This window comes from Pecten maximus, chromosome 8, assembly GCF_902652985.1.
Source record: "Pecten maximus chromosome 8, xPecMax1.1, whole genome shotgun sequence".
NCBI classification, from domain to species: domain Eukaryota; kingdom Metazoa; phylum Mollusca; class Bivalvia; order Pectinida; family Pectinidae; genus Pecten; species Pecten maximus.
Window position 1 is genome coordinate 25,592,233 of NC_047022.1, and position 18,017 is coordinate 25,610,249.

At 35.4% G+C, this 18,017-nt stretch overlaps 1 protein-coding gene across 3 annotated transcripts; it reads left to right on the forward strand.

Moving 5' to 3' along the window:
* The first annotated feature begins 6 nt into the window (after positions 1-6).
* On the forward strand, positions 7-17,360 carry LOC117332956 (mevalonate kinase-like). Of its 3 annotated transcripts, none has more exons than XM_033892045.1 (9): positions 7-133; positions 4,038-4,185; positions 4,543-4,690; positions 5,371-5,651; positions 5,872-5,917; positions 6,362-6,452; positions 10,415-10,537; positions 16,573-16,726; positions 17,103-17,360. In XM_033892045.1, exons 1-9 carry the CDS (start codon positions 62-64, stop codon positions 17,252-17,254), a joined length of 1,215 nt encoding a protein of 404 aa, XP_033747936.1. In that variant the 5' UTR covers positions 7-61; the 3' UTR covers positions 17,255-17,360. The 3 variants fall into 3 exon arrangements, with proteins under 3 accessions (XP_033747936.1, XP_033747938.1, XP_033747937.1); XM_033892047.1 differs by having other exon boundaries at positions 27-133; positions 4,042-4,185; XM_033892046.1 differs by having other exon boundaries at positions 39-137.
* Positions 17,361-18,017: the final 657 nt, after the last annotated feature.

The window sequence follows — 18,017 nt, forward strand, 5'->3', positions numbered from 1 at the left end:
TCGTACCTCCGCTTGAGAAGAGCTAGTTTTTTCTCTTTAGGGTCCCAGTCGCAGGTCTAACATGAGAAGAATAACAGTATCAGCGCCCGGGAAAGTGATTTTACACGGAGAGCATGCTGTTGTTTATGGAAAGGCATGTATGAATGTTGAATAATAATGAGATTCCCGAGGCTAAAACGTCAAATAGTTCTGATGTAACCATAGGTGCTTAGCACGTCCAAGACCGATTATAGACCGGTGTACCTAATGAGTGACCAGGGAGTGTCCAGGGACATTTTGCACGCCCATGCCAGGAATTCGTTGTTAAAGATTTTTTGATTATTTTTTCTGTAACATATTAATGACATCATTATCTAACACCAGGCAAAATTTCACTTCGATCAAATGATTTTAGAATACGGAAATGCACCACTGAAGGTGCATTATAGCGTGCATTTGAGTGTTGTCCAGGGCGTATTTTACACGCCCAGGAAGCCTACTATATCTCTATATATATTAGTCTATAATCGGTCTCTGACGTTTAAACGTGCTAAGCACCTATGCTGTAACATAGATATAGTGTTAGTAATTGTAAATAAATAAAAATGTAGCACGTTCAATGGTATAATGGTGTATCTGTGTACTGTACAAATCAAAGTACATGTAAAAGTGGAAGTATGCATGTTTAAGTCTCTTTAAAAGCTCAAGCAAGCCGATGATCGACCCGGTCAAGTTCCGCTACAGTTACATAAATGAAGGGCGATGCAGCCTCTCGAATTCATTTCAACGACATAAAAGACTGGATCTTATTTCCTGATTTTTTTACAAACACTATTTTAAGTCATTTATTAAGGAACATTTTATGTTAGTAGCTGTGGTGATCATGGGTCCCATTGGAAATAATCCTGCTAGGCTTTTTAGGTCACCTGAGACGAAGTCTCAAGTGACCTATTCTAATCGCCTTTTGTCCGTCGTCGTCCGTCCGTAAACTTTTTACATTTTCGACTTCTTCTCCAAAACCACTCAACAAAATTCAATGAAATTTGGCAGAAAGTTTCTATGGCTGAAGGTCAACCAAAATTGTGAATTATATGGTCCCCACCCCCCAGGGGCCTGAGGGGTGGGGCCAAAAAGGGTCAAATTGACTAAAACTTCAAAAATCTTCTTCTCTACTCTCAGATATGGTAGAATCAAATACTCTTCATAGATGGAAAGGTCTTAAGGTGCTTTACCAAAATTGTAAATTTCATGACCCTGGGGTCTCACGTTTGCCCCTGGGTAGGGGGGTAAACTTTACTATAGTTTATATAGGGAAATCACATTTTTGACTATTATTTGTTGGATTTGTATTGGAATTCATTCTAACTTGGTTCAAATTATCAGCATGGGATGTCAGTTTGATGGTAGGTACATGTTGGCCCTGGTTGACCCCCAGGGGCTGGTGGGCGGGGCCAAAAAGGGTCAAATTGACTAAAATTTCAAAAATCTTCTTCTCTACTCTCGGATATGGTAGAATCAAATACTCTTCATAGATGGAAGGGTCTTAAGGTGCTTTACCAAAATTGTGAATTTCATGACCATGGGGTCTCACGTTTGCCCCTGGGGAGGGGGTAAACTTTACTATAGTTTATATAGGGAAATCACATTTTTGACTATTATTTGTTGGATTTCTATTGGAATTCATTCTAACTTGGTTCAAATTATCAGCATGGGATGACAGTTTGATGGTATGTACATGTTGGCCCTGGTTGACCCCCAGGGGCTGGTGGGCGGGGCCAAAAAGGGTCAAATTGACTGAAATTTCAAAAATCTTCTTGTCTACTATATGTTAGAATCAAATACTCTTCATAGACTGACCCCATTAGGACTGATGGGTGGGGCCAAAAAGGGTCAATTTAGTTGGCCGAAATATTTCAAATCTCAGGTGACCGTTAAGGCCCTTTGTATGGATTATCCAAGGAAAGGTCATCAGAAAATGGTCATTTTTCCCAAACACATCCTGAAGAATCGTTTTATTTTTAAGAAAATCCCTTTTGATATAAAGTTCATGTTTTCAAATAATGTGTTATATTTACAAAGTGATTCAAATATATTGTATATGTGATATGTTTATCAATATGCCGTTTTCTAGAATAAAATACTGTTGTTGATATCATACTAGCTGATAATAATAGGATGTACATTGTAAGCTTAGAGAGTGCGAGGTCGTTAGGCTTTTGTACCCAGTTTTGGTTAGACCACATATTGAGTATTTGAATCAAACGATAGAAAATGTTCAATGTCAGGCCAAAAAATAAGTAGTAGTACCTAGGCTGAAGGACTTACCATATTCCACAAGATTATATAAACTGAATCTACCAACACTAGCATATATATAGATCACATGGCGATATGATAGAGGTCTACAAAATCCTATCTGGGAAATATGATTGTGAAGTGTCAGATATTTTAAAAATCAGGAATGGTTCCTTAACAAGGGGGCATGGCCTCAAGATCCCAAAAAAAATTTCATGATTAAATGTTAGAAAATATTTGCTTACAAAGAGAACTGTTGATGTATGGAACACTTTCCCGTTGAATGTAGTAAATGCAAACATTGTCAAGGCATTAAAATATAAGTTAGACAAACATTGGAAAAATCAATGACAGAAATATTGTTTTAAAGAAAAAATTGAACTGTAAATGTTTCAGTTTTAATATATTATTTATTACAGTGCTGGCTGTCAAAGGACTATAATTTCCTACTTTTGTCAGAATAAAATCTATGTATGTTTGTATCTATGTTAGCTTGAACCCAACTACAGACATGTTATTAACCCCTTCCTATTGTACCTACATGTATAAACACACAGGAAACAGACCACTGCTTTCACCATCATCATTATGAATAGTCAATGTTTGTGGCTATACTAAAAAAGTAGTCCGTAATTAGCTGAATACCTTTTTTCCTAAATTGGAATGTATACAATAGTTCATGTATACAATGCATTTACAGTCTTAAGACAAACTTAATTGGGTTATACAGTTAACACAAGTGATGCTAGGCAGCCATTTCCTCTGTACATAATGGCTCACTCTTGATATGTTTATTTATCTTAAACTTAGATTTCTCAAGTCAGGCAATGTATGAACATTAACAGGCATCATCTGATTCATGTAAACTCATTTTCACTGTAATAAGTATAGCAAGAGTGAGTCCAACACAGTGTTTCTTCCAAAAATTTATTCCTGCAGTTGTTTACATGTAGCAGTCGAAACATGTAAACAACTGCAGGAATACATTTTTGGAAGAAACACCGTGTTGGACTCACTCTTGCTATACTTATTACCTGGATTTTATGTGAGACCTCGGTATCTACTAGGATCCACGGCTGTTTCATCAAGATCAGTACCGAATTCTACCTAGAGGGACGTTGTGTCTCCACCCCCCGTAGTGATCATTTTCACTGTGATGATGACTCATTGAGATGCAATTTATTGGTTTGGTTTGGTATCATTTAAGATGTTGTCAACAGCTATGGTCATTTAAGGATGGCCTCACGATGCATGCCTGTTGTGAGAGTGTGTATATTGTGTTTGTCTCCTTGTGATAGTATGGAACTGATGCAAACTTAATAGTGCTACCTCACTGAAGCAATTAGCATAATGCCGAATTAGGACACCCTGCAGTACACCTGGTCACATTATATGGACAATGGGCAAAGCAGTCATCCAACTCCTGAGTGCAAAGGGGGCCAAGTATAGGATAAGAAAATACTATTTTCACAGACTTTGGTACAAGGTATATCTCGTCTAGGAGACAGAATCCAAGACTTCTTTCACATGGAGAAAAGTTTGGAAGAAGAAATTTGTAAAAAAAGAAGAGAAAAGATCCCAAATTTAGTCCTCTTTTATCAGCACGTAATCAAGGCAGCGGGTACAACTCTTAGTCTACAAATGTACATGCAGAGGAGAAATGTAATCTAAATATTTTATTTACAGCATTTGCAAACTGTTTTATAATATTGGCAATATTAAAATGTATTGTGCATTTTTCATTTTGTTTATTTTTTTTTCAGAAAGCTTTAGCAGCAAGTTTAAATCTCCGTACCTACATGTGTGTGACCAAAAGGGGAGATAACCTCATTAACCTTCACTTTCCTGATATTGAATTGAAGTTGTCCTTGCCATGTGGAATTGATGTATCAGGAAATAATACTAAAAATGGTATGGTTGATTTAGGATTTTATCTTTAATTAATGCTCATTATTAAGAATTAATTAATTACTTATACATACCCTGTCTGACATCAAAATCTTTTCAGATGAATTTGCTTTAAAATTGTGGGGTGATAATGGAAGGAGGCAGGTACATGTTTTCAATAGACATTAAAGTCTGAGTTTTTTTACTGTTTGAATTTGTTCCCATCTTTAAGTATAGTCCTTGTAGATGATAGCTTTACCCACCGTCCAGATTAGTTTCTGAGAAAAATCTGGTTATATACAGATTGTTGACTATAATCTGGGAAGGAAGCCAAAGAAAATGTTTATCAAGGTGTACCATATGTCAATTGCTGTGATGTAGGTGATGTTACAAGTCCTATTCCTGCCTCTGATGACGTTATAGAAACACTAAAGAAGTTATCGGGTTTAGATGTGGATGCTTCACAGTCTCAGACTTTAGCTGTTGTATCATTTCTGTATGTTTATACAGAGATATCAAAGGCAAGCAAGTAAGTAAAGAGAAACCTGTTGTTAGTACTTTGTACAAAGTTTTAGAGTTGCCATTGTTGTCATGGCGATGATGTCTGTAAAATATTTTGGGCTTTAGTAAACCAATAAATCAATTTGAGACTAATGACATTTGAAACTCAAATTTTTGAAATATTTAAATCCACACTATTGAAATGTGATTTTGAAAAAGCATAGAACAGAAAATATCATAGAAGATTAAAATTATATTTACTTTCATCAAGGAACTTGAGTATTAAATACTGTTAAAAGCTATTATTTTACTTGAAAGACAAAAGTGGAAAAAATGCAATGTGTTGGTGCTTTTTATAATTCATCTGTAAAGCAAACCTAGATGATATTAATCAAGATTATATTGATATGTGCTTACCACAGTAAACATTTCTTATTTCTGTGCTTTTCATGTCTGAAAGTCAAAGGACAGGTTATAAAAAGAACCATTACCTGAAGTCCCAACACCATACTCTGTTTACATGCTAGAATTTGCTTTATGGCATTACCTTATACTACACATGCAATATCCTTGTTGTGAACCACTTAGTCAATATTATTAAATATATTAGTCTTAAGGTATTACAAAAGTTCATATATAGATTTGATATTGTTATTTATAACCCTCTGTTTTCAGTCATTAAAATGTAAAATTAATGGTCTCTCACAGAAGTCCATTGCCTGGCATTGATGTTGGAGTACAGTCGGAGCTTCCTATCGGAGCTGGCCTAGGGTCCTCTGCCAGCTACTCTGTCTGTTTAGCTGCTGCACTTTTACAGCTAGGAAGCCACATTAATGAATCCAAATTTAGTTCAAATACAGAAACTGACACATTATATCAGTCTTCATGGATGCACAATGAAACCGAGCTGATAAAGAAATGGTCATATATAAGCGAAAAAATTATGCATGGAAACCCCTCAGGGGTGGACAACTCTGTGACAACATTTGGTAAGCCTGATTGTTTAGTAAAATAATAGAACACTTTGTAATAATTTTCCTTACCTTGTTTCTTTGGACAAAATTGTTCTGAGTGTTTACCGTCACAAATGCTTTATCTGTGACATATGTATAACTGTGGTGGAATGGTGACATTGATTTAATAATATTTCTCATAAGAGTAACTATATATAATTCTTTTAAATTCACTATGGTTGTTTTTTACTTACAGGAGGGGCTATAGAATTTAGGAAAGGAAATATTACCAATTTATCCCAGTGAGTAATTTCATACAGATCTTTACTAATTTCGATTGTTACTGTATAAACTGTTTAAATATTTAGTGATTTGTTATTGTTCAAATACAAGGTCTCTCAATACTTAATGTATCTAAATCCTCATTATTTATATGGAAGTAATTTCTTTGGGAACATTTTTTTGTCAAACCCAGACATTCATATATATTTAGTAAAAATGTTTTGACATGGCTACACATCACTGTATTAAATTCATTTCTGTAATTGTTGTATATACAGTAAAACATATTTGTAAGAAATTCCACTGGACTAGAAGAAATGCTTCAAAACATCTGAAATTAATAACAGTATTTCAAATATGTAAGGTTGTGCCAAAATAAGCAGATTTTATCTTCATTAATAGAAAGCATGTTAGTCCTAAGAAAATTTTATGGTGAAATAAATTAGTTATGTCATTTTTTTCAGAATGCCAGAGATAAAGATTTTGTTGGTAAACACAAAAGTTCCAAGAAGTACCAAGACATTGGTGTCTAATGTCAGAACCAAATACGACAAGGTCAGTAAGCTAGTGTCTAATATGTCAGAACCAAATACGACAAGGTCAGTTAGTTAGTGTCTAATGTCAGAACCAAATACCACAGGCGCTTGCAAAGAAAATGTGATTTTCAAAAAAAAAAAAAATTGATATGACAGTGGTATGTGTAATCTGTTAAGCTCAAGGTTGGCAACTCCGCCACGAGCGAAACGGCAGACCACCACCACACTTCAATCGACTAAAAAACACTTTTATTCAAACTGACACGGCGTACACTATATGTGACCGTCATCAGAAAACATTCATCTTTAACCTACCGTGCCACTCAATACAAATTGTTACATCCAAAACACAATAATCTGTGAAAAAATCGCTGAATTCCTCGCTCAGAACGCCATTTTTCAAACGGCTCCCTCAGCCTGTCCAGATTCTTCATTTACATACGGGGTTCAAAGGTAATGCGATTATATGATCGTCAGTCGTCATGTGTACTTTTGGGGGTCATCTCCGCATACATTTTGTCCGGAAAATGCTTTGGCTCGCTGAAGAGTTTCATCTAATTTACGATTATTTGAAGAGTTTCGTCGATGAACGATAATTTATAATCATAAATTATTCATTATTTTGAACGTTAGACTACCATGCACCGTATATGACAGTACACAGCAGGTGCGGATCCAGGAATTGGAAAGGTGGGGTGGGGGGGTCCAGTAATTTAGTGGTAATGCGAGCGCCCTAGGCGGGAGCCAAATTTTTTTTGGCGAGGGGGTCTGGGGGCCAAAATTTCGGAAAAAGGAAATGATCAAATGATAATAGCAAATTTTGCAATCTTTCAAGAATAAAATTTTCGATAAGTGGAAAGGGGGGGGGGGGCATAAATTGATTCACACAGAACGTCACTATCGTATCGTTTTCTAAATAATGAACGGTTTTTAAGGCTATAAACAATTTTTCCTCATCCGAACAAAAAGGGGGGGGGGGGGGGGGAGAGTCCTGACCCCCTGGACCCCTCCCTCCCCCTCTGAATCCGCTAGTACACAGGAAAAGCAAAAGAAGTCAAGAATACCTATTCTGCAATCACATTCACGTAGTAGGCCTAGACATTTTATGCTTGAAATTAAAAAAAAAAAATGGTAAAAGGGAAATGGATTCGCATACTTTTGTCACAAAGGTAGAACAAAATGCTTATTTATTGATTTTTAAACTTTTGTCAGTTTACTGAAATCTGGATGAACAAGAAGAAAAGTGAATCACGAATAAGACTGTCATCAGGTTACTGGAACGTATACATGTGTACCAACATTACTTACTTCAGACCTGTTCATTTATTTCTGCACATTTTACAAATATCATGTCGTCGTCAAATACGAAAATCATACTTCAGACCTGCCAAACGATTTGTACGTTGTGATCGATGATCCATCATCAATTTATTTTCATTTCCCACAATGTTAGATTTAATGTTTGCCAGAAGTTCTTTGAGTTCAATCCAAATTTTATGAGTACATACAAGACTCAGGACTTGCCTATAGATCTATCACTGTATGATTATCGAAATATTGAGGAGTTTCATTTTATTTAAAACCCCTTTTTATTCAAATTTTCAAAACAGTATTACTTTCTTACTTGATTTCAATTTTAATACACTCGATATCAGTTTGTCCCTTAGTGTCTACAATCAGGGGCGGACACAGGACTTTCAATTAGGGGGCGTGCGAAATTAAAGGGGGGGGGGGGTGTCCGCGGGTACTCCCCCTGAATAAAATAGCAGGTAAATGCAAAATCCTGCATTCTAGTGTATTTCACGATAGATTCATACCTGGTGTGTTTTATAAAAACAAGTATATGAGAGATGTTTTTTAATCATTTTATATTATTATTTCGCTGATTGATACGGGAATTCGTTTTTTAAGACTTACTTTGACAATTTAAGGGGGGGGGACTTTAAAATCCGCCCAGTGACAATGTCAAAGAGTTTAACGCATTGTAAAGTATTCTTTGTAATACTGATTATCCATTAATTCCACTTTACATCGCTCGCATATATAAAATTTAAGTTATTGATGAATTACCTGATTAATTGAGTGTGTAAGCATCAAACGCTACTCTAATAATAATCAAGCTGGCTGAAGTGCTTACAGAATTATGAAACTGAATTGAAATGAGAAAGAAAAGAAAATACTTGAGGGGCAGTAGTGGTTATTTTGTGTCTACGCCAGACTTTTATAGTATTTTAGGGCTAACGCCAGAATACCCAGAACTACCTCTTATTCTTATCGGTATTGTGTGTGGTCTATATATTTTCAACTAGTCATGTAGGGGTCCATTTTTTTTAAATTGAAGATAGGCATAGCCCTAAATAGATGGCAAGTACAATAAAAAATCAAAATATCAAGCAACTATCAGCTATTACCCCATCCAAATTTTAACTTCGAAAAATTTCAACTGATACTGCTTGTTCATGGTATACGTATAATGTCCCAGCTCTGTCTTGAACAAGTTATTGAGCACCGTTTTGATTGAAAACAAAGTTCAACAACTACCGAAATGATGCAGTTGAAGAAAAGGAAAGGACGATCTCATCACTGCATGGCATTAAAACATTTTATCTTATTAGTCCGTGATATCGCAAACGACGTCCTGTGCATGCACCTGTAAAATAAAGTATGCCGAGATGACCCCAAAAAGTGCACCTGGTGACAGTCGATTATATAATCGCATGACCTTTGAACCCCGTATGTAAATAAAGAATCTGGACAGGCTGAGGGAGCCGTTTGAAAAATGGTGTTCTGAGCGTGGAATTCGGCGATGTTTTCACGGATTATTGTGTTTTGAATGGCACGGTAGGTTAAAGATGAATGTTTTCTGATGACAGTCGCATATAGTGTATGCCGTGTCAGTTTGAATAAAAGTGTTTTTTAGTCGATTGAAGTGTGGTGGTCTGCTGTTTCGCTCGTGGCGAAGTTGCCAACCTTGAGCTTAACAGATTACTCATACCACTGTCATATCAATTTTTTTTTTTGAAAATCGCATTTTCTATGCAAGCGCCTGTGCCAAATACGACAAGGTCAGTTAGCTAGTGTCAGTTAGCTAGTGTCTAAGTCTGAACCAAATACGGCAAGGTCAGTTAGCTGGTGTCTAAAAACAGAACCAAATACGACAAGGTCAGTTAGCTGGTGTCTAAAAACAGAACCAAATACGACAAGGTCAGTTAGTTAGTGTCTAATGTCAGAACCAAATACGACAAGGTCAGTTAGCTAATGTCTAATCTCAGGACCAAATACGACAAGGTCAGTTAGCTAGTGTCTAATGTCAGAACCAAATACGACAAGGTCAGTTAGCTAGTGTCTAATGTCAGAACCAAATACGACAATGTCAGTTACATGTAGCTAGCAGAATTCACAGGGCTCAAAGTGGCACCTATTTTGGTGACCATGGTGCCTAATTATATTCACCATTGGCAACCAGTTATTGACGTGTAAGGCGCCTGCATGGCAATTAGAAAATTTGTGTGAAAAATATACGAAGTAAAATAAAATAAATAAAGAATGTGCCCTTCTACCATCACATAAACACTTCTCTGATCACATTCTAACACATGCGTTGTAAAATGGCAGCAGTTTGCACTACTGAGTTTCAATATGTTGTGATTTTATCAAACTGCATGATCAATGTGTGTAAATTTGAAATTCCGTTATCATTCTTTCAAAGATTACACACATTGCTTGAATGACAATTACAATCACACACAGATGTTATTGTATACTGATCTGAAAAGACAACTGGAAATGTTTTGAAGAAATTAAGACATCTTGGCAGGCCACCCAACTCTTCCAATATGTGCCTAGATTTCATGCCCTGTTTCAGTTTATGGCAGATTTCATCGATAATTCAATCATAGTTATTCCTATTTATGTCATACACTTTTAGGTAGAAAAGTGTGCCTGTTTCAGTGATATTCCATTCTAACTTGATGTTTGTAGTATGGTGATGTCATAGGTTCCGTAATGGATGCTATTGACGCTGTGACAACAAGGAGCATTGACACTTACAGTAATCTTTTGGACAATGGTCATTCTTCTCCATCACTCTACAAGGACCTCGGGGTAGGTACATGTAGGTTTTATCCGTTTATGCACATACTGAGCTCTTTGCTGTAACATAATGTGATGTCTCCTATCAGCCTTAAATGAATTAATGTGACATATTTTGAGAGTCCTGTTAAGGCTGTTATAAACAAAGGGTTATATTTTTCACTATTTCTTCTTGTTACTTTTTATGAACCTATGAAAAAATGAATTACATATTCTACAGATAGAATCCTTAGGAGTGGTGACATCTCACATTCCATTTAATTTGTGGCTTGTTAGACAAATGAGGAACTCTTTTGAATTGCATTTAAATATCATGTGTGCATGAAAAATGCAGAAATCATAATCTGTCCATGGATTGTAAAATGGATATTTTTGATAAAGCAATCAAGCCGATTATATTATATGGCTGTGAGGTTTGGGGGTTTTGTGACGCCAAACTCTTAGAACGTCTACATATGAAATTCTGTTAACATATCCTCAAATTGAAAACATCCACACCAAACTTTATGATATATAGAGAATTGGGAAGATTTCCATTAAGTATAAATATAAAAGTTTGTATGATTGGATTTTGGGCCAAAATGATAAATTCAAATCATAATAAATTGAGTAACAAACTTTTCCAAATATTAAGACATTATAATACAATGGTAAAACTATATCAAAAACATTTTTGAAGAATGTAATTTATTAGATGTTTTTGAAAAACATGAGTTTACTAGTATACGTTGCTTAAAAAAAATCTGTTTTTCATACCCTAAAAAACTTGTTCATATGTAATTGGAAAAATGATGTTTTCAATTCTCCGAAAGGTACCAATTACAGAATTTATAAACATGACTTAATTTTAGAAAAATATCTACTTGACCTCCCTCCTAAGCTAGCTAATTCCTATTGTAAATTTCGAACTTGTAACGTTAATTACCAATTGAATACGGAAGATGGAATAACATCCTAAATAGAATCTGTAGTCTGTGTAACCGGAATGAAATAGGAGACGAATTCCATTATTTATTTAATTGTAGCTATCATCAAATAGCATTAAACAGAAAAAATATATATCTAGATATCACAGGCGCTTGCATATAGAAAATATCACTTTCGATTTTTTTTCATATGACAGCGGTATGTGTAATCTGTTAACCTGAAGGTTGGCAACTACGTATACGCCACGAGCGAAACGGCACCCCATCTCACTTCAACCGGCTAAAAAACACATTTATTCAAACTGACACGGGGCACTATATATGCGACCGTCATCAGAAAACATTCATCTTTAACCTACCGTGCCACTCAATATGAATTGTTACATCCAAAACACAATAATCCGTGAAAACATCGCCGAATTCCTCGCTCAGAACGCCATTTCTCAAACGGCTCCCTGAGCCTGTCCAGATTCTTCATTTACATACGGGGTTCAAAGGTCATGCGATTATATAATCGACTGTCACCAGGTGCACTTTTTCGGGTCATCTCGGCATACTTTATTTTACAGGTGCATGCACAGGACGTCGTTTGCGATATCACGGACTAATAAGATAGCATGTTTTAATGCCATGCAGTGATGAGATCGTCCTTTCCTTTTTTTCAACTGCATCATTTCGGTAGTTGCTGAACTTCGTTTTCAATCAAAAAGATTGCATATAACGGTGCTCAATAACTTGTTCAAGACAGGGCCGGGACATTATACGTATACCATGAACAAGCAGTATCAGTTGAAATTAAATTTTTCGAAGTTAAAATTTGGATGGGGTAATAGCTGATAGTTGTTTGATATTTTGATTTTTTATTGTACTTGCCATCTATTTAGGGCTATGCCAATCTTCAATTCTTAAAAAATTGACCCCTACATGACTAGTTAAAAATGTATACCACACACAATATCGATAAGAATAAGAGGTTGTTCTGGGTATTCTGGCGTTAGCCCTAAAATACTATAAAAGTCTGGCGTTGACACAAAATAACCACTACTTCCGCCTCAAGTATTCTCTTTTCTTTCTCATTTTAATTCAGTTTCATAATTCTGTAAGCACTTCAGCCAGTTTGATTATTATTAGTGTAGCGTTTGATGCTTACACACTCAATTAATAAGTAATTCATCAATAACTTAAATTTTATATATGCGAGCGATGTAAAGTGGAATAAATGGATAATTGAATATTACAAAGAATACATTTTACAATGCGTTAAACTCTTTGACATTGTCACTGGTGGATTTAAGCCCCCCCCCCCCCCCCCCCCCCCCCCCCCCCTAAAATTGTCAAAGTAAGGGTATCTTAAAAAACGAATTCCCGTATCAATCAGCGAAATAACAATATCAAATCATTAAAAACATCTCTCATATACTTGTTTTTATAAAACACACCAGGTATGAATCTATCGTGAAATACACTAGAATGCAGGATTTTGCATTAACCTGCTATTTTTCAGGGGGAGAACCGGCGGACACCCTCCCCCCTTTTAATTTCGCACGCCCCCTATTTGAAAATCCTGTGTCCGCCCCTGATTGTAGACACTAAAACTAAGGGGCAAACTGATGATATCGAGTGTATTAAAACCGAAATAACGTAAGAAAGTAATACTGTTTCGAAAATTGAATAAAAAGGGGTTTAAAACAAAATGACTGAAGGAACTCAATATTTCTATAATCATACAGTGATAGATGAACTCATAAAATTTGGATTGAACTCGAAGAACTTCTAGCAAACATTAAATCTAACATTGTGGGAAATGAAAATAAATTGATGATGGATCATAGATCACAACGTACACATCGTTTGGTAGGTCTGAAGTATGATTTTCGTATTTGACGACGACATGATATTTTTGTAAAATGTGCAGAAATAAATGAACAGGTCTGAAGTAAGTAATGTTGGTACACATGTATACGTTCCAGTAACCTGATGACAGTCTTATTCGTGATTCACTTTTCTTTTTGTTCGTCCAGATTTCAGTAAACTGACAAAAGTTAATCAATAAATAAGCATTTTGTTCTACCTTAGTGACAATTATTTCATTATCTAGAAAACGATACGATAGTGACGTTCTGTGTGAATCAATATATGCCCCCCCCCCCCCCCCCCCCCCCCCCCCCCCTCTCCACTTATCGAAAATCTTATTCTCGAAAGATTGCAAAATTTGCTATAATCATTTAATCATTTAATTTTTCCGGAATTTTGTTCCGAAATTTTGGCCCCCAGACCCCTCGCCAAAAAAAAATTCGACTCCCGCCTATGGCGCTCGCATTACCACTAAATTACTGGAACCCCCCCCCCCCCCCTTTCCAATTCCTGGATCCGCGCCTGCTGTGTACTGTCATATACGGTGCATGGTAATCAAACGTTCAAAATAACGAATAATTTATAAATCATCGTTCATCGACGAAACTCTTCAGCGAGCCGAAGCATTTTGCGGACAAAATGCATGCGGAGATGACCCCCAAAAGTACACCTGACGACTGACGATCATATAATCGCATGACCCTTGAACCCCGTATGTAAATGAAGAATCTGGACAGGCTCAGGGAGCCGTTTGAGAAATGGCGTTCTGAGCGAGGAATTCGGCGATGTTTTCACGGATTATTGTGTTTTGGATGTAACAATTCATATTGAGTGGCACGGTAGGTTAAAGATGAATGTTTTCTGATGACGGTCGCATATAGTGTGCGCCGTGTCAGTTTGAATAAATGTGTTTTTTAGCCGGTTGAAGTGAGATGGGGTGCCGTTTCGCTCGTGGCGTAGTTGCCAACCTTCAGGTTAACAGATTACACATACCGCTGTCATATGAAAAAAAAATCGAAAGTGATATTTAATTTCTATATGCAAGCGCCTGTGCTAGATATTATTATGAAAGACCAAGTACATTCAAATTTAATACACTTTTTAGCTGGTCTCCTCGAAGAAGAGTGAGAGCTTATGTCATCACTCGGGCGTCAGCGTTGGTTTTTCAAATGTTAAATTTTTGGTGCAAGTGTTGAAAGGCATGGTAATTTATGGTAATATGGTCCCTGTGGGGGTTAAACTATCCCCTGCCGGAGTTATGAAAATTTTTGCATTAAGGTTTTGGTGCAAGTGTTGAAAGGTATTAATACATCACTTTATAATTGTACTAGAGTGCTGATAATTGGCAATATAGTCCCTCTGGAGTTAAACTATCCCCTGCCGGAGTTAAACTAAAAGATGTTTTTTGGAAAAAACCCAGAATATTCAAATTTTTGGACTTAGAATATTTCTGCGTTAAGTTTTTGGTGCAAGTGTTAAGAGGTTTTAATACATCACTTTATAATTGTAATAGGGTGCTGATATTTGGCAATAGAGTCCCTATGGAGTAAGACAATCCCTTCCTGGAGTAAAACTTTAAAAAAAAATGGATTTTTTTATTTTTAAATCTGTTTTTGTTTGTTTTTGTTTTTAAATCTTTAGACTTTGTGTTAAGTTTATGTTGTGAGTGTTGAAAGGCATAGTAATACATGGTATTAGGTTCCCTGTGGGGGTTAAACTATCCCTTGCCGGAGTTAAACTGAAAGATTTTTTTGGGGAAAAATCACATTTTTTAAAATTTTTGTGCAAATCTTGAAAGCTATTAACACATCACTTTATGATTGTACTATGGTGCTGATATTTGGTAAAAGAGTCCCTATGGAGTTACACTATCCCTTCTGGGGGTGAAACCGAAAATAAAACAATGTGAAAATGCTCACATTAGACAATTTATACCGGTCCACATTTTTCAAGGGAGACAACTCTCATAAGGATAATATTTTATCAAAAAATTGAAGAATGTTTGTCAATAAATAATTTATATATATATAAATTGGTATGGTTTTGAAAATTGCATGAATTCACAAAACATAATCTGATCAAGTAAACAATATAAATATTATTAATGCAATTTGCGAAACTATTCCAATTAATATATTTTAATTATTTATTGACAAACATTTGCGAGACGAGCTATGCTGTTCTCCAACAGCTCTTGTTAATTTTGTAGTAGACGATGAATTGAAATCACTTGTGAAATTAATTTAACAAATAAGTATATGACTCAACAATGTTTAAGATCATCTCTTGCTTAAAAAATGTATCCTTGTATTATATCATATGTCCTGTACAATTTTGTATGTATATAATTCTCCACACTTTATATGTTTATGAGAATAAAATATTGTCATTGTCATGGTTGGTATCTGGCTTAACAAACCTTTTTTTTTTTAACTTATATTTTTTTATTTAATACAATGATACATGTACATGTTAAACGAGCACTTTGTAACATCTTCACACAACATCTATGTACTTACACACATCTATATAACACCACTCGTACATCTGCTCATACATTGGTACAGCATACGCACACACAAAGAAGAAATTCTGTATAATGATTATTACACCACTACATAACACCACTCGTACATCTGCTCATACATTGGTACATACGCACACACATACATGGGAAATTCTGTATAATGATTATCACACACACTCTAATTATGCAGTGATTATTGCCGGTATATATGGTATAGCAATACTCCTGGCATGCACAGAGATCATTGTATGCAAAACACCAATATATACATTATGATTACACACCATACAATAGAACATACATATTCTTGTTGCATACCAATAGGACATACATATTTTATGTACCAATATAACATACATATTCTTGTATGGCATAATAAACTTTATGAGATCATTATATAAGCAATCCAAACTGAAGAATAGAACTACAGGAAACTTAATTCCTACACACCAATGTCGTAGCATTCCTAACGTAATTTTCTGTGTACCATTGGAAGGCATTATCCCTGTAAAATGTAAAAAGAAAAATACTTTTCAATATATTCCTATAGTGGTCTTTGCCTTTTCCTCAGGTTCATACAAAACTTTTGGAAGGCCAAAGAATACAAAAACAACTTTGAGATAAAAGGTAAAGATCCTTTAAAAATATATGCTAGAGAGTTTCTGTAACAATGTGCACCCCATTACTTAAAGACAATACCAAATAAAGCATTATAAAAATGTGTTTTTTGTCCTTTGTAGGAACTTATAGATATCAACCAGGGTCTCCTTAGAACTCTTGGGGTCAGCCATTCTAGACTGGACCGAGTGTGTGAGGTAACTACAGCCCTTGGTCTCCATGCTAAATTGACAGGTGCTGGTGGTGGAGGATGTGCTTTTTGTCTTATCACACCAGGTAGGTGATGATTATACATTTATAAAACAGCGCTTTGTAACGTTTGTCTGAGTTTAATTAAAAGCAAAACAAAAAATAGTATAAAAGAAAAATGTACATATACATTGTTTTTCTGTCTTCTGTGAGTCTTACCATGGTCTCTGCTAAAATATTTTGAAACTTAGCAAGATTCAATACTTTTTAAGGGTGGGGGAGGGGGGATTAGAAATATTTAAAGTATTTCTTTGAAATCAACGAAAGAAATAATGTTGGCCACTTTACACTAAGGGCAGCACAAGCAACTCCCAATCGAAACTGCTAAAATATGACCGTTTTGTGAAATTTATTTTATAATCTCTAATATAATACTCAGTTAAAAGGTATTCCTGTATTTCAGGAACGCCAAAGTCTGATGTTAAGGAAGTGATGTCACAACTGAGAGCTGAAGGATTTGAATGCTGGGAAACAAATATATGTGGACAAGGGGTGATCAGACATTGGACTCATAGTGAATATTATAACATTCCTCCTGGATTTTTACCAGAATAAATACTGCAACAGAGAAATGAAGTATGAAAAGTGAAATGAAAGAAGGAAGAAAATGTGTTTGATAAAATTTCTAAATATGAAAGGAGAATAAAGAAATTTTCATATATATAATTGTATTTTCAATTGTTTAACTGTAAACCCATGTGTTTGTGTTTTTGTGTAAATCATGTTTTATAAATCATATTGTCTATTTATTTCGTCTGCCAAGAAATTCATCTTAAATATGAAACGTAATTAGCTTCACAGTAATTCACAACCGCATATTAGTGATTTATAACCGAAGACATTAACAAAATACGACATGAATACAATATTCGTATAGTAAAAAATCCTTTAATGGTAATACATCGTGCCAAAAATAGTAACACCAAGTTCCAAAGTAAGATCCAGTAAGCTCCAGAAACATGCTTGACAGCAGCTGATTGCTCCGTTTACACCAAGTTTTTGTGATTATTGTTGGTAGAGACAAATGAGATATCTGTGACCAGTGTCGTTGAGGTATACTATGTCCGTCCGTATATAAACAGTAGTTTTGGTGATTATTGTCCGGCCGTATATAAACAGTAGTTTTGGTGATTATTGTTGGTAGAGACAAATGAGATATCTGTGACCAGTGTTGTTATTCAGATATACTATGTCCGTCCGTATATAAACAGTAGTTTTGGTGAGTATTGTCCGTCCGTATATAAACAGTAGTTTTGGATAATATTGTCCGTCCGTATATAAACGGTAGTTTTGGTGATTATTGTCCGTCCGTATATAA

Excerpts from the sequence above, each read along its gene's own strand:
- LOC117332956 (XM_033892045.1), top strand. The coding sequence starts at position 62 with ATGAGAAGAATAACAGTATCAGCGCCCGGGAAAGTGATTTTACACGGA. Across the intron at positions 134-4,037 it reads ATGCTGTTGTTTATGGAAAG|AAAGCTTTAGCAGCAAGTTT; the intron begins GCATGTATGAAT and ends TTTTTTTTTCAG. Across the intron at positions 5,918-6,361 it reads AATATTACCAATTTATCCCA|AATGCCAGAGATAAAGATTT; the intron begins GTGAGTAATTTC and ends CATTTTTTTCAG.